The sequence below is a fragment of the Panthera pardus genome, unplaced genomic scaffold, assembly GCF_024362965.1.
Source record: "Panthera pardus isolate Hobbes unplaced genomic scaffold, ASM2436296v1 HiC_scaffold_6, whole genome shotgun sequence".
NCBI lineage: Eukaryota > Metazoa > Chordata > Mammalia > Carnivora > Felidae > Panthera > Panthera pardus.
The window spans coordinates 83,044,220-83,067,874 of record NW_026526991.1 but is presented as its reverse complement, the minus strand read 5'-3'; the positions used below and the strand labels follow the sequence as shown (position 1 = coordinate 83,067,874).

Here is a 23,655-nt window from a genome sequence, read left to right as displayed (position 1 = left end):
TTTCAATTATATATTTGTATATATACAAACTTATATACAAATTATATTTTCTTGGTTAGTCAAATCTTTATCATTACAAAATGGCCCTCTTCGTTTCTAGAATTACTTTAGGTTTAAAATATCTATTGTGTCTAATATTGATATAGCAATATCAGCTTTCATTTTTCTAGTATTTGCATAGCATATCTTTTTCCATCATCTTAAACTTTTCTGTATCTTTATTCTTTAGATGGTGTTTGTTAAAAGATTATTGTTGGAGTTTATTTTTTATCCAATCTGGCAATCTTCCCCTTTTGATTTTTGATTTTGGGGTGTTGTGCCTTCTTTTTGTATTCATTCTTGATACCTTTTCAATGGATTTCTTTTTTGGGGGGGTCAATAGACTATTTTCCCTTTACTAATTTGGAAGTTATATATCTGTTTATATCATTTCAGTGACTGTCCTAGAAAGTCAACATATATACCAAATATAAGAATACATTTAGGGGCGCCTGGCTGACTCAGTTGATGAAGTGTCCAACTTTTATTATTATTATTATTATTATTATTATTATTCATTTTTGAAAGAGAGAGAGACAGAGCATGAGCGGGGGAGGGGCAGAGAGAGGGAGACACAGAATCCAAAGCAGGCTCCAGGCTCTGAGCTGTCAGCACAGAGCCCGACACAGGGCTCGAACCGTGACATCATGACCTGAGCCAAAGTTGGATGCTTACCTGACCGAGCCACCCAGGTGCCCCAAGAGTCCAACTCTTGATTTCAGCTCAGGTCATGATCTCACAGTTCGTGGGTTCCAGCCCTGCATCAGGCTCTGCGCTGACAGCACAGAGCCTGCTTGGGATTCTCTCTCTCCCTCTCTCTCTGCCCACTCCCCTTGCTCGCATACTCTCTCTCCTCTCAAAAATAAACTTAAGGGGCACCTGGGTGGCTCAGTTGGTTGAACGTCCAGCTTTAGCTCAGGTCATGATCTCACAGTTCATGGTTCGAGCCCCGCATCAGGCTCTGTGTGGATAGCTCAGAGCCTGAAGTCTGCTCTGTCTCTCTCACTCTCTGCCCTCTCCTGCTTGTACTCTCTTTCTCTCCCTAAACTAAACTAAACTTAAAAAAAAAAAAAAGAATATATTTATCCTACTACCAAACAGTACAAGGACTTTAGCACATCTTAATTTATACTCCTCCTACCTAGATTATATGTTATTGCTGTCATGTATCTTTTTATAACAGTAATTATAACAGATATAATTCATATACCATACAATTCATCCATTTAAAGTGTACAATTCAGTGGCTTTTAGTGTATTCAGAGTTGTACAACCACCACCATAATCAATCTTCATCACTCCTCAAAAAAGAAATCCCATAGCCATTAGCAGTCATCCCTTCCCATTTTCTCTCAACCCCCAGCTCAAGGAAACTACTAATCTACTTTCTCAGTAGATTTGCCTATTCTGGACATTTTATATAACTTGAATCTTACAGTTTGAGGTGTTTTGTGACTGGCTTCTGTCACTTAACATAATGTTTTCAGAGTTCATCCATGTTATGGTATGTATCAATACTACCACTTTATGGCTGATTTCATTGTATGGATATACGACATTTTGTTTACCTATTCAGCAACTGATAAAAATTTTGGGTTGTTTGTTGTCCTGTATCTTATTTTTTAAACCTACATGTTATTTTGATTATTGTTTTATACCTTACACATATAATGTGTTTTGCAGGTGGCAAACTCAGTTTTTGCCTGAGAAAATATTTTTATTTCACCTTTATTTCTGAAAGTGATTTGAGCTCATACAGAATTCTAAGTTGACATTTATTTGCTTTCAGCACCTTGAAGACCATCCCATTGTCTTTGGCTTCCACTGTTGCTGTTAAGACCAGAGCTCAAGTTTTGCTCAGTTCTGCAAATGCTGTCATGATAAAAAGTTTTAAGTGCTTCCCTTACTTCTTTGGTTGTTTAGGTTTTCTCCTGATAATTTCTTACTATCTTATCAAATCTTACTTGCTTTTAAGATGGTAGTTTTGATCTATATGTACATATTTTAGTCAGCATTATTTATTGTTTTTAGCAGAAAGTTTGATCCAAAAAAACTTAAGCCCAATATTACTAGAAATGAAAAAACCAAAATAATATTTTTGATAAAATTACTTTTTCTTAGCACTTCCTTTAAATTGATTGAAACTTTGCAACTGCAGATTTCACTCAAAGTATTTTTTAAAAATCTATTTACCTAATTAGCAAAACCCAGCCTTCAAAGTTAAGCCAATGGGCCGTATCACAATTACTTCCTATCACATTCAGTCTGACTTCATTTTTCAGTACAAATAAATGTGTTAATACACATCACCATGACAGGCTACCTTATGTTTTATAACAAGCCAGGTATGAATTGATTTCCTCACACATTGTTTTCAAAAGCTGTAATTTTAATGTTCTGAACTTAACACCATTTATATTTTAGGGTCAACACTGAACATTCCATAGAAACCAGGACTCAAATTTTAGGCAACCTGAGCCTGTTTGTGAATACAGATCTTCCTTGAGATAGGGTTACATCTTGGTCAATGCATTTTAAGTTGAAAATATGGTTAAGTCAAAAATGCATTTAGTACACCTAACCTACCAAACATCAGAGTTTAGCCTAGCCTACCTTAAAAGCGCTTAGAATACTTACATTGGCCTACAATTGGACAAAATCATCTAACACAAAGCCTAGTTTATAATAAAGTATTGAGTATCTCACGTTATGTATTGCATATTGTACCGAAAGTGAAAAACAGAATGGGAGTATGGGTACAGAATGGTTATAAATGCTTTGGTTGTTTAACCTTGTGATCACGTGGCTGGCTGGGAGCCGTGTCTCACTGCTGCTACCCAGAATGAGAGAGTATTGTACCACTTATCACTAGTGCAAGAAAAGAGCAAAATTCGAAGAATGGTTTCTACTGAATATGTATCACTTTTATACCATCATAAAGTTGAAAAATCACAAGTAGAACCACTGTAATTTGGGGAACATATGTACAGCGTTCTAAAATTAAAATAGGATTTAAAGTACAGATGTGAACACTAAGTCCCCCCCATCCCCACCTTTGCCTATTATTTATAGTTCTATGGCTGGTGGTACTCAGGCACCATTCTTAACCTATTAAAATAAAATAAGTTCAAATAAAACTATTCTAAGTCCTGTGAAATATCTTTTTTTTTATTGTTGTACTACTAAAGTTGTATTACTAAAAAGAATTCAAATATCAAAATTTCATTAATAATGCTATTTTCTTTACTGGAAGAACAGTCGTAATTATTAGCTGGGAACAACTGGAATCATCTATGCATTCACCAATCTGCATTGCAATTCTCCCCTACTATCTAATTAATGTCTTCTGCTACTTCATGTATTCTATGAAGTACAGTGGTTTCTGAAAAAAAATACTGATATAAATGCAGTGATAGATCTTTTAACAGTGTACCTTTTCTGTAGTCTTGTACAATTTTCCTAGCTTTTGCAACAGATAATTCTAATTTATCTAAGTTTCACAAGCATCTTTAGGGTCTATGTAAAAATATTAAGCTTATTTACATTTTTGTTGATACCTTTAATTTCTCTTCATTAAAAAAATTAATATTATTTTTGGAGTCTGGATGTTGTATCCATAAATTACAGGGGCATCCACCTATGTGGCTCAGTTGGTTGGGCATCCAACTTCAGCTCAGGTCATGATCTCACACCTGTGGGTTCGAGCCCCGTATCAGGCTCTGTGCTGACAGCTCCAAGCCTGGAGCCTGCTTTGGATTCTGTGTCTCCTTCTCTTTCTGCCCCTCCTCTGCCCTCACTCTGTCTGTCTCTCAAAAAATAAAATAAAACGTTAAAAATAAATAAGTAAATAAATTACATTGTGAGAGGGTTTTTAGCATCATCATATCACAATAATCTCATGGGTATTGTCACTAAAAATTATTATCAGTTCCACAATTCAAGATAACAATGTATAAGAAATCCAGAATATCTCAATACCTCTGATGCCACATTTTGCCACAAAAGACAAAATGTCCCTTGGTAACTTGATTAGAGAGAGTTTTACCAACATCCGTATCTGATTTGTCCCTTAGTTTCATAGTCCAGGCCCTGGCGCAGTGAACCGCTAAGATTTGGATATGTTTTGTTTTGTAAAGCAAAAGGGTAATTGTGAAAAGGCAGGACTTCAAGACAGATCTTTTTTTTTCCCCAGGAAAGGGGAAATATGGAAGTTGATGATCTGGAAATTGATTTCCATAAAACTATCTGTGTCCTAGCATCCTTAGAAAACCTTTGTGTATCTCTGAGATTACTCTTTACATGTAGAAGTAGGTTAATTTCAGTGAAAAGACTTCTAATCTAGACTGCTGCAATAGCTTCATAACTGGTCCTCCTGCTTCTACTCTTGCTTCCCTACAGTGAATTTTCCTCTCACCTTTTAAAAATGTAAATCAGACCATGTCACTCTTCTCCCTACAACTTTCCCAGGCTATCCACCATTCTCAGAATAAAACCCAAACATTTCACTATGGTCTACTAGGCTATTTTTGCAATATGTGTCTCTTCTTTCTAGAATGCTTATCCCCTAGATAACTATTACTAATTAAGCAACTCCCTTGCTTCTTCTAGGTCTCTATTTAATTTCCTTAACATCCTGTATGAAATAGCATCAGCATTACCCCCTACCCCACATTTCTTACTGACCCCTTTCTTTGTTTTCTGTATTTTCAATGCTATCTGATACTATATCATTTCTTTTTTTCCTTCTTTTGAAATGTTTATTTTTGAGAGAGAGAGAGAAAGACAGAGAGGGAGTTGAGGGAAGGGCAGAGAGAGGGGGAGACACAGAATCTGAAGCAGGCTCCAGGCTCTGAGACGTCAGCACAGAGCCCAACACGGGACGCGACTTCATGAACCATGAGATCATGACCTGAGCAGAAGTCAGACACTTAACCCACTGAGCCACCCAAGTGCCCCAATATTATATTATTTCTTCAATTCCCCTCCCCAGACATAATGTAAACTTCGGAAAATGAAAGTACTATCTAAAAAGATATATGCACCCCCATGTGCATGGCAAGACATGGAAACAAGCTAAGTATCCATCCACAGATGAATGGATAAATATATGTAAATGGAATATTATTCAGCCATAAAAAAGGAGAAAATTTTGTTATTTGTGACAACATAGAGAAATGAGGGCATTATGCTAAGTGAAGTAAGTCAGAGATAATCACCACATGATCTCCCTTGCATGTGGAATCTAAAAAAGCTATATATTCGGGGCACCTGGGTGGCTCAGTCGGTTGAGCGGCCGGCTTCGGCTCAGGTCATGATCTCATGGTCCGTGAGTTCGAGCCCCGCGTCGGGCTCTGTGCTGACAGCTCAGAGCCTGGAGCCTGTTTCAGATTCTGTGTCTCCCTCTCTCTGACCCTCCCCCATTCATGCTCTGTCTCTCTCCGTCTGAAAAATAAATAAACGTTAAAAAAAATTTATAAAAAAAAATAAATAAAAAATAAAAAAAATAAAAAAGCTATATATTCTATAGAAAGCTATGTATTCTGTAGAAATAGAATAAATTGGTGACTTCCAGGGGCTAGGCCATGGGGGAAATGGGCAAATATCTGTCAAAGAGTATAAATTTCTAGTTATAAGATGAATAAATTCTGGAGATCTACTATATAGCATGCTGACTATAGTTAACAATACTGTATTGTGTATTTGAAACAAATTAAGACAGTCGGTCTTAAATGTTTTCATCACACACACACACACACACACACACACTGGTAATTACATGAGGTGATGGATGTGTAATTAACCTTAGTTTGGTAATAATTTCATAATATATAAGTATATCAAATCATTATGTTGTATGCCTTAAACTTACACAATGTTATATGTCAATCATATCTCAATAAAGCTGCATAAAAAAAGAATGTAAGCTTCATGAGATCAGGGACTCTCTCTTGCTCCTGTTCTCTTAATGTCTACAACACTGCTAAATCAATGAAATAAGTATTCTTCCCTATTTCTGCAAGGCCTTAAATACAAGATCTTCATTCCTACCTTATTTGTGGTAGCAAAAAATAACATAAACAAACAAATAACAAATAAACAACATAAAAATCAGAGTACATATTTTCAATGAAACATGATGCAGCTGTGAAAAGAAGTGGCATTATCTCAATGTGCTGAAAGAAAAAGTTTCCAAAGACATACTTATTCTATCCAAACTATGATGCCATTAGATGTAATGTACCTTTAAATTACTACCAAAAAAGGGAATGCCCAAGATGGAAGTCTAACAGGAGATGCCTGTATAAAGCCGGATATGAGTAAAGAGAAATGAACTCACAACACAGAAAGATACAGCAAGAAAACTTACAGATCTCAATCCTGAAAATGAATAGAAAGAGAAAAAAAAAAATCCCTGAAAATTTAAGCCACAAGCCAGTTCATGTGGATTTGCTGTCTGACTCATACCATTAGTGTGGTCCAAAAACTCACAAGCAGAGAATTTAAAGTAGTATCAGGTTGTGAGTAAGCCCATGTGACTGACAGAAGCAAACATCCTCTCTGGAAGAAATGGATGTCAATCCAAGACTACGATGACTGTAAGATGATACAGATACATCTCAATTTTAGTAAAGTGTAAAAAGATGAGTATCCTAGAATATATTAAATACAGTCTCATTAAGTGATAAAGAGAAGCTGCAGGATACTCCCATCTGTGGGGAGAAAAGGATGTGTGTGTACTTCTCAATGCTAAGACAATTTAATGAAACGACATGCAATAGTTTTTCTAGTCTTGAGTAAGAGAAATTTTCCGGTTCTTATGCTATTTTAATTTTGTACCATGTGCATATATTACTTTTCCCTTAAAAAATCTGTGACAAATCAGAGAGAATAAAACATATCTTTCAATGTTTTCTTAACTATACTTACAGACTCAATTCATCCCCAACCACAATCTTTAAGAATGGAATAAATAAAAAGGGAGAGATTTACTCCTTACGTTTGGTCTCAAATTTCACAGGCTTACTATCACGATTCTCTAAGGGATACAACACTCTGAATAAAAGAATATAGAAGTATTTATGTAGCATCCATGCATACACAATTAAGCACCAAATCATTTGGAACAATGAGTTTTCACATTGAAAACAATGCCTCTAAAATTTCACAATCTAAAGCCAAAAATGAAAATCCACACAAACCAATAAACTATTATACACCCACATACAAATAATTGTAGTCCTCCAGAATATTTCCATGAGAATGTGTCCTGAGCCTTCATAAATTTTGTTCAGTTATATCCATAGCCCTTAAAACAATACCAGGTTGGTAGTGAGTCCAAGGGACTGAGAGAAGTAAACACAGAGGCACTCAACAGTATGTCTTGAAGCAATGTTTAATAGTGTAAATATTGAATACATACATTTAGATAAGCATTGCCTTTAAATAGTCAAAGCCTGAGGTGTTTTTAAATGGTGGCAGGGTACATGGGGTTTCACATATTCATTAGACAAATATTGATTCAGTGTCTACTATGTGCCAGGCACTGAGCTAAACGCTATGAACATAAAAATAAATGACATGCTCCTGACCTTGAACAGCTCACCCCACATGGGGCTCTGGGCTGACAGCACAGAGCCTGCTTGGGATTCTCTCTCTCCCTCCCTCTGTGCCCCTCCCCGACTCACACTGTCTCTGTCTCTCTCAAAATAAAAATAAAAATAAAAATAAAGTTAAAATCTACTCAATGAAAAAAGAAAAAGGCATCCTAGACATCCCTAATTAAATTCAATTTCTTGAATTAAATTAAATTAAATTAAATTTCTACAAAGTACAAAAGAAAATCAAGTATGCATTACTATACAATTCCCTTAAAGACCTATTACCTTAGGGTCCACTTTTAAAGTTTTGTAACTAAATTTTTGTGTTTATCTGGAAGAAAGAAAAGGAGTTCTGAATCTAACATTTTCTAGAGCACAACTAATAAAAAGCCCCAAATCTAGGTACATGTAAAAACTAAAGACTATTTTTAAGTCTTTGTGAAACTAGGAATATCTTTTTATATCAAATGTGAAATACATCCTGTTTTGTAAAGGATTATCCATGATTTAAATAGCATTAATATCTACAAAGTAAGCTTAGTAAACCCTATAAACCATAATAAAAAACCCTATAAACCATAATAAAAGTAACTAGAAAACGTTTAAAATGTCTGTTCATACAACGTCAGTGTTTACAAGACTATTTTGAGAAAATAATTTCTACCTACCTTTTTTGCTTTGGGACCCTGAAAGTTGGAAAAACAAAAGGATTGATAAATTTTTTAAAAACTCAGATATTTTTAACAAAAGTACCAAGATTATGTAAAATGCGAAAATTAGGAGAAGCCAGATAAAAAGCATAAGGAAACTCTCTGTACCATCTTTGCAACTTTAATATAAATCTAAAATTATCTCCAAATGAAGTCTTTTTAAAAAGAATTTAGACAAAACTACAAGCAGGTCTAGGAAAAAATAAAGTAGTTCATCCACTGAAGCATCTTTTTAAAATTATACTCTTTAAATCTTACATTCTTTCTTATGACAATCACTCCATGATCTATGCAGAATGATGGGACCTAAACCTATACAGAGTAGCAGTCAGGAAAGTGCTAGTTTAAACGGTTCCAAAGAACAATAATGATTAAGTACTGGTACTGATGTCAAATTTGAAAGTGTGGAAATGATTTCATAAATAAATTATCTTTCTGTGATTAGATTGCTAAGGTTATAGAAAGAAAATCAGTTATTTAAAGCAAGCAAATCTATGATAAAATGATTCTGTTCAGCAATGTGTCTTAATGCAGATCTATTCTTTGGAAATTATTTTGGAAAGCACAGTATTTCAATAAATATTTACCACTGGCATTATCATTACAAGTGATTCAATAACACTACTTGTAATTTCCTGATTAGGCTCATGTGTCCATTAAGTTTCTGATAAGGAATCGGTAGGAGATCATGTGACTAAAAGATTATACACTTTCCACATCTGAAGACTTATACAGGAGAAATTATTGGTTCAAGCTGTAAGATTATCACTGTATTAAATATAAATGTTGAAATTCACATGAAGCAGATTTTGTCTTCTTGAAAAGTACACATATTTCATTAATTCATTCAGCAGATATTTAAGATTTGATTTGCATACAAGGTGCTCTGGGACACCAGAGGATATAAAGAAGAATAGTAGAGCTTTTGCTCTCATATAATTTTTACAGTTGGGTTCTATATCTATTATACTTACTATCAATTCATAGTTAACACACTTTCATCTTGAAATAACTACTATACAGCAGAATATGCAAACAGTATTGCTCCTGTTCTCAAGTAGCCATATTTTAAAATGGGCAAATTATCATCTCTTACTAGTGCTTTTAATATGAAGCACTGTTGGAATTAGTACTTATCCTAACCCTTCCTACAAATCATAAAAAGAGCATTATGTGTGGGGAAATAGGTTCTACTTACATAAATGGGTTAGAAAAAAGCTTAGGGAGGAAAGCCACCACCATGGGGCAAAAGGGCCAAGGTTAGCTAGTGAGATATGGTAATGGATCACGAGTAACTTGTTATATCACCTGCAGGAAATTACTTTCCATCTGACACCAATACACTATTGTGCTTTGATCACACCCTCCACTTGCCACCCCCGCCCCCACCCTTTGCTTCTTAATCACACAAGTTAATGATTATTATCTGATTGTTTTCTTCACGTTCACCACACGTGTAAAATCTTGTGCGCTCAATAAATATGGAGACAAATTCCTGTTCAGGGCTCTTGTCTCCCCCTGGACATTAGCCTTTCTCATATTCAATTCTGTGTCCGCTCTCTTGTTGGACAAGAGAGAACTCCAGACTCATAGTCTATGACAATTATGTAGTACAGTACAGTTGACCCTTGAACAATACACGGGTTAGGGGTGCTGACCTCTATGTCGTCAAAAATCCACATGTAACTTATGACTCCCCCAAAACTTAACTACTAATAGCCTATTGTTGACTAGAAGACTTACTGATAACATATAGTCAGTTAACACATATTTTGTGTATTATATTTATACATACTGTATTCTTACAACAAAATAAGCTAGAGAAAAGAAATATTAAGGAAATCATAAGATACATTAACAGTGCTGTATTTATCAGAAAAAATCTGCCTATAAGTGGATTCCCGCAATTCAAAGTGGACCATTGTTATTCAGGGGTCAACTGTAGTTCTCAAAGTTCAGAGGGCATAAAAGTCACCTGGATGCTTGTTTAAAAAATGCATATTCCTTCAGTAAAAGTGTACACACTCACTTTCCCTTCCACATTATGATTCAGTAGATATTAAGGACTGAACTGCATCCCCACAAAATTCATATGTTGAAGTCCTATCTCCCAGTACCTCCAAATTTTAGTTTATTTGGAACTAGGGTTGTTGTTGATATAATTAGTTAAATTAAGGTAAGATCATAATGGAACAGAATGGCCTTTAATCCAGTATGACTGGTGTCCTTATAAAAAGGAGAAATTTGTATACAGACATGCACACAGAAAGCACACCATATAAAGAATGGGGATATGTTGCCAAGGAACTATCAGAGCTTGGAAAGAGATCTGAACAGATTCCTTTCCAGCACCTGCAGAGGGAGCAGAGCCCTGGAAACACCTTGATCTTAGATTTATCAGCCTCCAGAATTGTGAAACAGTGAGATTCTATTGTTTAAGCCACTCAGTTTGTTTTACTTTGTTACCTGGCAGCACTAGGAAACTAATACAGTAGACTTGGAGTCCAGTCTATTCCTGGACTCTGTATCTTAACAAGTTTTCCAGATGTGGTAAAAGCAAATGTTCCAGGGACATTTTGAGAAACATTGCTGGAGGGATAAGATGAAATTTATGCTCCATTGGAAAATAAATTAAGGGCTTATTCTTCCCTCAATTTACCAGCAGTTTTAAGTCAGTTCAAAGTCCATTTACTTCCTTGTCTTCCAGAGATGAATGTTCTCCACACCTTATTTTTTTCCATCAATTCTGGAAACTCACATTCATACTTTAAAACACACTTTGAAAAGCATTGTTCTTCTCTTTCTGTGTCCTTCCTCACCCCAACTTCATTATTTCCAATTAATCTTACTCCATTGTAGACATTTCAATTGTTACAGTTAAAAAACTGTATTATTATTAGATTAGCCTGTCTCCCAGAGCAGGGAGGGGTTGCAATATTCACTTTTAGATCCTTGACTTCTAGCCTAGTGTCCAACACACAGAATTTAATCTGTATTTCCCCCTAATTAATGAATTAAATAATTAAGTAATTACATTTTTTACTTCCTTTGGTTTTAACCATAGAAGATGGAAGTCCCATTTAAGAAAATGGGGGAAAAGATACTCTCATAGATACAGGGTTGGTCTGTGTCCTTGGAAAAGTCATGACAGCTGAGAAGTGCATTAAAATAAAACAAGAAGCTTTATTATACTTAATAAAGGCAAGGCAAGCTGAGTAACTTGAATTACAAAACAATTCATATTTCCACAACAGACCATAAAAAATAATTTTTCAAAGCAGAATAACTTGTAACAGTTTTTAATTAACCACTGAGGAGGCACAAAAACATACTTTTGCCAAGCTGCCAATAAAAAAAAAGCAATTTAATGGAAACGTCTATCATTATTGGAAATTACCAGGTTCAGACCAATTCTTAAACCTAGCAACAATGCCAGATTAGGACACCATCTGACCGCAATGGCCATCCCCCGTCTGCCGAAACCGGTTTGGGATTCCCATCTGTCCTGTCCATCTTCCGGACGGGAAGGCCATAGATCAGAAGGCAGACTCCCCACAGGGATATGGGTGCTTTCTTAAACCGACCGGCTCCCCTCTAAAATATGACATGCTCTTATTATATCATTGTAACATGGTGAATCACTGCTCGCCCCTCCACCACTTTTCCCGCTCACCATGCTGCAGCAAGCGCAAACCCGGTACTGGGCCAAATCTGAGATTAGAGTTGCGAGGACAAACGCTCCCGGGTAGTTAGGACGACAAGCCCCGCCCACTTGCGCCCTAGGGAAAGAGCGCAAATCCTCGCGGAAGTGTCCGCGCAATCGCGCTGGGGCTCTTCCGAACGGCGCCCCGCCCCCTTCTCTGACTGGCTGCCCCACATCAACACCGCCCTGTTCGAGGCTGACCGACCCTGGAGTCGAAGTGGTCGGAGGCCATATTATGGCTGTGGAATGCCGGAAAGTGCGTGAGTGCAGCCGCCGGGGCGTTTTATTCTGTTTTCCAGATCTTGGGGTCTGGAGGCCGTGAAGTATGCTCTGGGGCAGGGACTACCGGGTGTGGCAAAGGGTTTCTGAACGTCTTCCGACGTTGACAGTTTCTCTTCCTCACAATTTCCCAGGAGTGTTTTGGGGCACTTCTTTCCGTGAGGGTTTCGAGAAGGAAGGGAGCCGTTGGCTACGCCACTGGGTCAAGTGATTGACACCCGGGTGGGCTGCCTGGGCCACCACAGCTTAGGCCCGACCGAGTGGCAGGGCTCAACTGGCAATTTAGAGAAGGACTAAACAAATTAGTTTCGAGAGGGTTGGTCATTTTAAAATTAATGACTTTCGGATTCTTCTCTCTGCACATGGTTCAGTTTACTCTGTGCGAGTTATGTATATGCTGATTTTCCTAAGAGCAGCTCTAACGAAGAAGTGGAAATTATTTGAAGCAAATCCTGGGTAAAGTCTTATGGTTGAACGTCGCTGAGGCCCAGGAAGACTCATGAAGTTACTCGCCCAAGGTCACCGGCTCTTTGTACTAGCCAGTAGCACAACCTTCAGAATTTCAGTCTCCTCCCCGCAAGAAGAAACACTACCAATTTAGACCCACGGGGAAACTAGAAGAAATTAAGTGATTAAGATATTAAGCTCCCTCCAAATCCTCACCCAATTCTCTGATCTCAGGGCCCTGTTTCCGCATGACAAAACGTGAAATAACTTTAAAATCGTTGGCACCATCTCTTATCTCTGAATTGTAATTTTATAATGCTCTCTCTTTTCCAACTTCATTGATGAAATGTATTAGTAAATAAGTATTACTGAGCTAGTCTTATGGGTTGAGGTCTTATTATCCCCATTGTAACAGAAATCCAGTTGTAAATTATGACATTTCCATCTCCAAGCCCTGGTAGCAAGATAAAAAACATCTTAATACCGACTTCATACAGCGTTCTGAAGCCATTTAATATGAAAGTAAGCTTTTTAGTGTTTCAGACTACTGTTTATGTTATAAAACCTCAGTCAATTCAGTTAGGATTGATGGGCCTAAGGAGGGGTTAACGTTCTTCCCAAATTACCTTAAAATGGTAGGCCTTTAAGAGGGAGGACTTGCTCAAGCCCTCACTCTAGGCCACCTCCCTCCCAGGGAGGAGGAATTGCTATGGATGTGTGAGAACACACTAGACTGTGTTCTAGGGGTCACTGTGTTATAAAAGATTGTACCAGTGAGTTTGGTTCTTCTCTCCTACTTCTCTTGCAAGTTGCCTAAGTGTAAGGGCGATTTCCTGTTCCCTCTTCTTTGCCTTCAGACCGGTGTAACAATATCCACCCATTCTGAACATATACATAAATAGCTCTTTTCAGCTCACTTCTATACGCTGGCTTCTGGGTAGGGCTCAACCAAGCCAAATACCAGCCTTAGGGGGCAAAAATCTCTTGCCACCTACCTCTGTGATAACATATCCTTTGGTGCTGGCACTGGTTTTTTGTGTGAAGCTTTTTAGGCTTAGTTTAGGGACATGTGTGTCAGCTGTTTGAGTCAAATCTAACAGAACCCAATAAATAATAATATTGCACTGCCTTTCTTTGCCAGTTTTCCTTCAGCTTTTATTGGCATCTGAACTTCATGAGGAAAAGTAATTAACAACAGCTTTTGGCAACCAGTAAAATGACAATTCTTAGATAACCCAGGAATGGAGTTGGTTAAATCTGAACTCCTCAGTCCACAGTTATTAGGAAGAAGCTATCAATGAGGATTGTACCTTCTTCTCCTTGCCCACCACATGCATTCTCAGAATGGTAGGGGACTTCTCTCAGTCGCTAAGAGTTTGGCTCTTTACAAAGAGCAGTAACCTCCATGACTTCATGCAGGGTTAAGGAGCAGCCCCCGGTCCCTGCTGCACTTCAGCTTCACCAATTGTGAACCCAGGGAGACCTCTTTCTCCCAATGGCTACTCAAATACTTAAAGGTCAACACAAAATAATAATGATTCCTATAGGGTACCATATCAAAGAATGGGACAATTTTACCCTAATCAAACCAGCTACATTTTTTGCTGCGCAAATCCTTTATTATGTATAATTTGTAAACTAAAAAGACAATTTAAGCCAGATCTCTACAAGTTTTTATAAATGACAAATTGTGAGTTAAATAAAGCTGTGCTCCTAGCCAGAAAATTAAACAGGCTACAATTTGCAATTTGAAATTATGTCTATGTAGATTTAGAATCGTTTTTAAAGCACGTGGTTCTGAAGAGCCATTCTTCAGTAAGATTAACCATACTGGAAATTGGCTCTCAGCAAAAAAAAAAAAAAGAAATAAAAAATCAAAGCTTTAAAATTGAAATTAGGTACTAATATAGTAAATTAAATACATCCATCTGACTTCATTCCTTTCCAAAACTCCACTAAATCTTCAGTGAAGGGATATAAAAATAAATTGGAAAAATGAGAGAGAAGAGAGAAGATGACAACAGTATTTTGGAAGCTGCAAACCAGATAAATGAATGTGACTCAACACACCAGAAAAGCCCGATTTATACTGCATAATTCTTAAAAGGCACTGGAACAGGGCCAATGGAATTGGAAATGAAGAATGAAGTAAATCAAAGAGATTAAGTGAAAGCTCTTTGAGAAACACCTCTGGAGGGACCATACCTCTTACTCCTACAGAAGCATGGAGATTGACTTCTGACAAAATAATACTATTCTGTACACTGAGGTGTCTTCAGGTATACTAAATACGAGAACCACACTGGAAACAAATTAAGTAAATTTGGTGTATATACTGCTGAGTGCAAGGTCCCCCTTCTTCTTCCACTTCTTAAGATTAGATAGGCAAATCCTCAGCAAACTGGAAGTTTCTTCTCTGGGGAATCTGACCAGTCCAGGAGGAATGATCTAACACTTTGACTTCAGAGGTTCCCCAACAATGGCCCACTTGGATCCTAAGAGAAGCTCAGAGTCTATCAGTTGCAACCATGTATACAAATCTTCTAAAAAGCTTTTTTTGTCCTTTCACTTATAAAAATGGACAGAAAAGGATTACCGGACTTGGGAGGAAAGCTCGGAAGCAATTTGGAGAAAAACAGAAAATTCCAAGAAAGCTTAAAGAATTGTTCTGCTGCATTGTATGTTTGCTGTATGAATTAGCTCAAAAACTAGTGAAGAGGGGAATTACAGAAGTATTAAAATGGAAATAATGTTTGTTCCTGTGTGGTTTTTTCCCCCTTAAGAAAGACAATCCAGAGAACTAGATTTATGAACTTAAGCAAGAAATGAAAAGGTTTTCATTTAGCTGCCATACTTACTTTAAACTTTTTAAAAACTTAAATTTTGGGGGGCACTTGGGTGGCTCAGTCGGTTAAGCATCCAACTTTGGCTCAGGTCATGATCTTGCAGTTCGTGAGTTCAAGCTCTGCGTCAGGCTCTGTGCTGACAGTTCAGAGCCTGGAGTCTGTTTCAGATTCTGTGTCTCTCCCATCTCTTCCCTTCCCCCACTCGCACTCGGTCTCTCACACATAAATAAACATTAAAATAAAAAAAATTTAAGTGCTTTCACCCAGGGCTCCCACCCCAGAGAGGCATACCAGGTTTTATGCAACTTGACTGCTGGCCAGTTGAACCACCTACCCTAATTAGCAGTCTTGTGGTTTAGATAGATCTCTATTTCCATGTCTACCTCACTGTCTCCCAGCTCTACTCCTAACATTTTGCCAGCATATTTACACCAATTTTTAAAAAGTTTTACTGGTATAATTAACATACAGTAAGTTATACTTCTTTAAAATGTAAATATAGTTTGATAAATTTGACATTTCTATAAAACCATCACCACAATCATAATTAACATCTCCATCATCCCCGAGGATTTCCTCCTGCCTTTTGATTCCTCCTGTTCTCCAGCCCCTTGCTCCCATTCTCAGGCTACTCTGTTATTTCTAAGCATTTTAAATATTTCTGTGGTAGTCTCCAGCTATTCTACAAAATAAATGGCCTGTGATCTTCGCAAGTATGAAGTTCATAGAAGTCAAGGAAACCCTGAGGATCGGTTTCAGATTGAAGGCTAAAGAGACATGAAAACTAAATTCAGTGTGTGTTTGGACCTTTTTGCTATAAAATACAGCATCTTTGGAATGAATGCCAAAATGTGGAGGGGGTGTGGATTTCAGTAGTAATGTAGCAGCATTAGTTTCCCGATTCTGATAGTTGTACTGTTCTGTAGGGAAATGTCCTTGTTCACAGGAAATATACTCTAAAGCTGTGCTGTCCAATATGGTTACAACTAAGCCACTGATAACCTATAAGCACTTGAATGTAGCTAACATGACACACTGAAATAATACTTTGGTATAAACAAAATATGGTAAAATAATTTCACGTTTTTAAGTTTTTATTTGAGAGGGGGGCGGGGAGAGAATGAGTGGTGGAGGGGCAGACAGAAATGGAGACAGAGGATCCAAAGCAGGCTCTGTGCTGACAGCAGAGAGCCAGATGCAGGGCTCGAACCCAGGAACCATGAGATCATGACCTGAGCCAAAATCAGATACTTAACTGAGCCACCCTGCTTGACTCCCACACTCAGCTTCTACTCTTTGGCCTCTCTTAGTATAGCACCTTCTAGATATGATCAGGCCTCTTCCGTGTCCTCCAAACAAATCTGGCCTTGCCTTGAAAGCATTGTAGACAGTCTTCCTTTTGACAGGAAGGAAACTGAGGCTCAGAAAAGGTTAAGTAATTTGTGTAATGTTATGCAGCTTGGATTCAAATCTCATTCATTTCACTCTGTATAAATGGAGGTACACCTACATATCCCTCTTTGACAATTCATTTTCCCTCTCATTACCCTTTCTCCTTCGTAAGAAAATTCTCTTATTATGTCTCCCCCAAGAGAGGTTAGTTCTGTGAGAACACATGTCTTATCTGACATTTCATGGCTACGTCAGTGCCTGGAACATAAAGTGCTCAAAAAGTTATTTATTGAATGAAAAACAAAGTTTCCATATTCCCAATATGTACAATTGTTTTTGATTCTAAAAGAGACTATAATGCAGTTATTTACAAAACTTTTTATTTTTCTTTAGGTATGTTATGTATAAAGGCAGATACTTTTCATAATAAATGAAAATGGCCAATTCTTTAAGAGGAGAAGTACTGAACCTTTATAAAAATGTAAGTACTTATGTTGCCATTTTTATACATATGTTATTGAGATACAGATTGTTTAGAAATATATAATCTTTCTTTTTTAAGCTGCTGTATCTTGGACGAGACTATCCAAAAGGAGCAGACTATTTTAAAAGGCGTCTGAAGAATGTTTTCCTTAAAAACAAAGATGTGAAGGACCCAGAGAAGATCAAAGAACTTATTGGACGGGGCGAATTTGTAATGAAAGAGCTAGAAGCCTTATACTTCCTTAGGAAATACAGAGCGATGAAACAACGCTATTATTCAGATATCAACAAAACTAACTGATCACGATTACTATAATTTGACTGAAATTCAGTGTCAGCTATCTATGTATACCAGATATGATAAAAAATAATTGTGTCTTAAAATGGCAAGATATACAGGTTTTGTAAAAAAAAATACCTGTGCTGCCTTATTGAACTAAAATAGGTTTCAATTTCTATTCACAGAGCTTTATCAACAACACTTTATGCTTAATTTTACACAAAATTAGCAACATAGCCAACTACCAATTAAAATTTAATAAATACCCAATTTTGAATGAAAACATAGTACACTTGAAATAATTTTAACTTAGTAAGTTTTTGCCAATTCTTAGCCTCTTTCTCCATTTTACTGACAAGAGAATGCCACTTAATGCACATTTAACTAAGCAAAATAATTTCTTATACATTAATTCCCCTTAACTTTTGAAGGAATACCACCTTATTTTTGGCCCTATCTGGCACTTGACAGCACACATTCAAGGTTCGATACAAAACAATAGCACCTGGCAATGATTTAAGTGTAGTTATAGAAATAATATGTATGGAGTAAGATTATTTCTGATCTTGAAGTAGGCTGCCAGTGATTGGCACTACATACATACCTATTTAATATCTTCCATTATTAATTTTGCTGCTGGTTCTCTTTGGGTCTTAAAACAAGTCACCTGTTGTGTATCAAGTACCTTTACTGATAAAAAGTAATAAATAATGTTATTCTGTTGTTTCATCATAAAGGTAGATCTGTTTTGCATCTACTTCTAAATGAATTAACATGATAATGGACCTAAATCTAGCACGGTTTTAAGTAAACACTTAAACCTTTACATAATGTTCACAACACCTTTCACAAATAAAGAATATACTTAACTGATAAGCTGCAAAAGATTCACTAATATTCACTAATATTACTGTTCTGTATCAACTGTGGGGCAAATGTTTCAAATTCCATCAAGAAGTACACACTGTCGTAGTCACCATAACTATTTTTATTACATTACAATAATTAGGAGCAGTACAGTTCATGACAAAAATATTACAAATTTCAGATCACTTCACAGCACATACTCCTATAAACATTTAAAAGTTAATTTTAATTAAAAGAGTGGTCATTTTTAAATTTAATGTTTGATATGACCAACATTCCTAGGTCAGCGCAACCAAATGATGGAAAACAACTGGATCACACTGCATATGTCCCACAAAAAAAAGCACAATGTACAAAATGTGCATGTTTCAGTTTACACTATACAAAAATAGTTAAAATACATTCCAGGTAAACATGTTACATTAAGAAATAGTACTAGTAAGAAATTGGCACTCAAAGGAAAAATGCAAAAGTATTTTCAACATGAAAACACAAGACAGTGGAACTGGAAACTTTTGGATAAAACATTACATAACCCATTTAGCTCTATGGGGAGGGGGACCCTCTGTAATTGACATTTCTGCAAGTGAAAACTTTGTTTTTTCCTAAATTCATATAAATTGCCTATCATCATCCCAAACAGGCACTTAAAACTATTAAACGAAAACAATTACTAACCTAGTTATGACTATTCTTCAAGAACTCATGTAAATGTATCTTTAGGAAGAAATAATTTTCATTTTCTGAAGGACTTTACAGCTACCAGTTGTATGCTGTTCAATTTCTCAATGCAGATTTCATGCTACCCAATACTAACAGAAATTATTAAATATAAATTCAGTTTTAAAGTAACTGATTTTTTTAAAAAACCATTAATACAGAGTTACCAAGAAATTATTATTTTTTGACAATGGAAATGACAGTTTTTATTGCCTACCAGAAAAACTGAATGTGTATATATATCGTTTAGAAGAAAATGGTTAGAAGAAAAAAAAAATCACCGGAATACAAATGAGATGAACTTGTGCAAACTGCAACTGAACATGCCTCACAAAGTTTCTATATATATTAGGACAAAATTGTGCAATGGTGGCAAAGATTTTGATAACCTAGAAGTTAGGTTCTAAATTCCTATGCAGTGTGACTCAGTTAAAATAGAGCCTAGAATTCCTAAGTGGAAATATTCACTGAAATTATACTACATACTTCTGCTACGTTCTTCCACAAACATGTTAATGTCTAAGACTATGTAATTTAGCAATTTTTTTCAACTTCAACAAGGATTTTTATCTTTAAGGCCGTAATAATTACATAAATTTATTTCTAGAATTATGGCTCCCCTTTTAAAATCCCTACAAAAACAAACCTTTTGTCAAACCATTCAAAATTCACATAATAAAGGATAATTACCACTGGCTAAAAAAAGTTGCCCAGCTACATCAAAAAATTCAAGAGTCCTAAAAATCCCTCAGTTAAGCACTGCAATTCCTGAAATATGGCCATTTCTTTCTCTTGTGTAGAAACAAGAAGAAGTACTATAAAGTCTTAACACCCTATCTAGATAATGTTCCATAAACCTGTAATTTAGCACAGCATTTCAGAAACTGGACTGATTTTTACACAGAAATTTCTTTTTCTGTGAATTAGCTCAAGCATCTGTTTATTCATACCCAGATAAATAAAACTATTTTTAAATTCAATTATTTAATTTTAAGTCTATTTTAATTATTATACAAAGAGACCAACTAGAATAATACACACTTGGGAATTTTAATGTTATTATCTGACATATGATTTAATATGTACTATAAGTTGTCCCAAGAGAATCACATAATTATCCCAAATAAAAAACAATATATAGTCAAGTTTACTCCTTTAAAATAATGAAGTAAAGTGATTTATGTAAAGTAGCTTGATTAAACAGCTTTACTGGAATCAGAGCAAAACAATTATTTTAGAAATGGAAGAAACCTTAGAGACCATATCCCTTCTTTGCAAAACTAAAATATGCATTATGTTATCTCTGGGTCATGTGCCAAATGCCTAAGATATTACAGAGCACTCTAAAATATCAGCACTACTTAAGGATAGGGATCATGTCCCTTTTGGGGGGATATTGTAATATCCCCAGTGCCTTGTGCAGTACCTGGCATCTAGTAGGCACTCAAATAGTTGTTGAATAAATGAATTCTGCTAAAAAGTAAGCCTTGTGAATTAAATTTTAAGGTATTTTTCATTGTAAGATTTTGCTTATCAAAATAATGGAATGTATCACTGTTACCAGGGCTAGTCCTAATTTTAGATTATCTAAGGACATCTTTCAGTACTACCTTTATCAAATTCTTCCACTGGATAGGGTTCTGTCTATTCATAGCAGGTATGAAAATTCCTACTTAGTCACTAATGGACCGGGTAGCAAAGAGATGATGTTCAAAAGGATCAAAGTTAAACTGCTATATAGCTACCATCTAAAAATTAGCTATTAGGTCCATCTCACTATAGTATCTGTCAGATTATGTTAGGCCTGACTAATGTGACTTGATGGGAAGCCTTCACAGAGATATCCAAAGCAGCAATAAATCTTGATGTTAGAGGAATCAAAAGTATTAAAAGGAAAGCATCAAGTCATGGGGCATATAGAAGGGTAGGCAGGCAAGATGACACTAATGTGGGGGAGTACTGATACTGATACTGGAGAGCAGATACTCAAAAATAAACTTCACCTCTTGCACAACTTTGCCTAAGACTGGCACTGAAGATAACACAGGTAAAAAGTTACAGATTGTGCTGAGATTGACAAATAGGTATTCCTTATGTAAACTGAATGTAAATCACATAGCTCTAATGCTAGATATAGCCTCTGAGATGACTTCTTTTAACATAGAAGAAATGGATAGTAAGTGATTTGCCCAAAAGTGAATTGTAAAAGACACGTAACTAGAATCTAAGTCACCTTCCTCCTAGCCCAGTGATATTTTCACCTCAACACACCATCTTACTTCAGATATTTAAAAATACATCTTAAACGCATTGAAAGAATCATGTTATTAGTTTATTTTTTAAGCATTATATATTCTTAAATATGGACCATACTTGTAAAGTGTTTATGAAATGTTACTTTAGCCAGTGTTGAGAACTAGCCAATACTAGAGATTTTGAAACTTTTTCACTTCATTGTTTAAAAAAAAATTAAAGTCTTGCCACCCCCAACCCCAAAATCTCATTTAAAATAATGTTTTTTAAAAAGTTCTGTTGGTTTTTTTAAAAGTGATGTTCCTGATCTGTCAGAGGACCACCACATAGTGAGAATGTAACTTATCCAAACTCTGCTAGTCCCTACTTTTGACCACCCAATGCATGAGCACACTGGGAGGCCACAGGGATGCAGTCCATACCATGAAACTCTTAATGAAGCTCAAAGGTTCACACAAGGCCTGGCCTTGCAGTCTTGGTCTCTTTAACATCTACTAAAGCTAACTGGCCCAAATAATCTTTAATGTCACTACCAGAATTAAAACTATTTTCTAAGACTGAAGTTCAACAAAAGATTTAAAGTTATGCTAAGAAAGAGCAATCTGACACAGGGAGACTATATTTAATTCCTATGGGAATTTTTTATACATGTTAAAATTTTTTCAATTATTACAAAAATTTAGTAGCATGTAAATATAGCCCCAAAATGGTTGCTATAATCCTCATCACATACTGGGTCTGCCTTAACAGGAAAAGCTATTCAGAGTATTATAGGAATTTATCTAATACAGAAAGTAAATGCCTTTTAATATTTTCCATTGCCTTGTATTTTTTTTTCCTTTTTTTCCCTTTTTATAGAAAAAATATAATATTTTGGGGAGCGTGACTATGACAAACAGCAGTGAAAAGATGGAGAAAACCTTTATGAACAGTGTAACTTTACATTCATTAAGGGTGACTGAAACTATAGGACATTAATACCTACAAGATGAATCTACAAGAAGCCCATAAATTCATGTTCCCTCAATGTTTCAGTAAAACGAATCATGAAATCTCAACTGAAGTTATAAATGGTAATTAATCCATGTATGTGACTACATGAAACACAGAATAGGGATGATTCGAAAGTTTCATTAATTTGTTTCACACCAAAGTTCACAATTGGTAAGAAAAATAGGAAGTAATCAACTGCATGCACCAAAAACCCCAAGACAGAAATCTCAGGTATTCAGTTTCTTTTTCACAGGCATTGCTAGTTCAAAAACCAAAACTCAGGGAATACTGGCACTTAGAGGAAAAAAAGTTTCCACTGTCATTTAAAATAAGCATTCAAGATAAAAGCTAACAGTTTGGATGGAGCAGAAAATTAGGTAATGCTAAAACAAATGCTAATAATTTAGTGTAATGTACAAAAATTACCACTTTTACTTAAGTATGCCTTAAGAAAAAAGTACAAATTGTATTTACATAATTATACACTTTGTCTTTGACTTCTTTTTCTTCTTTTTACCATCTTTGCTCATCTTTTCTTTATGTTTTCGAATTTCTCGAACTAATGTATAGAAGGCATCGTCAACACCCTGAAACACATAACAAATATTAAAATGTGAATATATATGATGGATTGAGGTATAGAGATAACAGAAAGGATATACTACTACTGGAGACATTAATACTGAGAAAGAATAAGGTCACTTTACATTTCTCTTTAGACAAAGACTTTTAGGATTCTTTTTTTTTTTTTTTTAAGACTTTTAGGATTCTTAAATGTTTTCTTCATGAGTATTTCGTCAACATTATAAATAGGAACACTGATTTTCACAAAAGGCAAAGAAAAGCAGTGGTACAGAATCTTACATAAGCTGAACAAGTACCTTTTTCCCAGAACTTACTTTGCTACTTATTTTTTCATATTGACACACTTCTGTCACCAAATCCCAGTGCATTTCTGCATGTGTTTTTATGTGTGTGAAAATGCATTTACACTTAATTATCTCTGAGTTTCTACATGTTAGATATAAGACATGCAACTATGTAC

At 35.8% G+C, this 23,655-nt stretch overlaps 3 protein-coding genes across 15 annotated transcripts in view; 1 reads left to right on the top strand and 2 right to left on the bottom strand.

Annotated features, from left to right (window-relative positions):
* The window catches only part of DNAI7 (dynein axonemal intermediate chain 7), a 76,570-nt gene extending 64,432 nt beyond the window's left edge, over positions 1-12,138 (bottom strand). For 6 of the 9 annotated variants that reach the window (XM_019452241.2, XM_019452242.2, XM_019452233.2 and 3 more), the window contains exons 1-2: positions 12,021-12,127; positions 8,306-8,323 (exon numbers count right to left, since the gene is read on the bottom strand). In XM_019452241.2, coding sequence (XP_019307786.1) covers positions 8,306-8,323; positions 12,021-12,023 — 21 coding nt within the window. In that variant the 5' untranslated portion in view covers positions 12,024-12,127. Of the gene's footprint in view, positions 1-8,305; positions 8,324-12,020 lie in introns of all 9 variants that reach the window. The other 3 variants (XM_019452235.2, XM_053895275.1, XM_019452234.2) reach the window with 2 other exon arrangements.
* Positions 12,139-12,191: 53 nt separating this feature from the next.
* On the top strand, positions 12,192-18,513 carry ETFRF1 (electron transfer flavoprotein regulatory factor 1). 2 transcript variants are annotated; one of them, XM_019452250.2, is made up of 3 exons: positions 12,192-12,306; positions 17,408-17,495; positions 17,577-18,513. In XM_019452250.2, exons 2-3 carry the CDS (start codon positions 17,445-17,447, stop codon positions 17,796-17,798), a joined length of 273 nt encoding a protein of 90 aa, XP_019307795.1. In that variant the 5' UTR covers positions 12,192-12,306; positions 17,408-17,444; the 3' UTR covers positions 17,799-18,513. The 2 variants fall into 2 exon arrangements, with proteins under 2 accessions (XP_019307795.1, XP_019307796.1); XM_019452251.2 differs by having other exon boundaries at positions 12,198-12,310.
* A 234-nt stretch (positions 18,514-18,747) lies between these two features.
* KRAS (KRAS proto-oncogene, GTPase) overlaps positions 18,748-23,655 on the bottom strand; it is a 40,877-nt gene continuing 35,969 nt past the window's right edge. For 2 of the 4 annotated variants that reach the window (XM_019452248.2, XM_019452246.2), the window contains one exon: positions 18,748-23,197. In XM_019452248.2, coding sequence (XP_019307793.1) covers positions 23,081-23,197 — 117 coding nt within the window. In that variant the 3' untranslated portion in view covers positions 18,748-23,080. The remainder of the gene's footprint in view (positions 23,198-23,655) is intronic. The other 2 variants (XM_019452247.2, XM_019452245.2) reach the window with 1 other exon arrangement.

Excerpts from the sequence above, each read along its gene's own strand:
- ETFRF1 (XM_019452250.2), top strand. The coding sequence starts at position 17,445 with ATGAAAATGGCCAATTCTTTAAGAGGAGAAGTACTGAACCTTTATAAA. Across the intron at positions 17,496-17,576 it reads TACTGAACCTTTATAAAAAT|CTGCTGTATCTTGGACGAGA; the intron begins GTAAGTACTTAT and ends TTCTTTTTTAAG.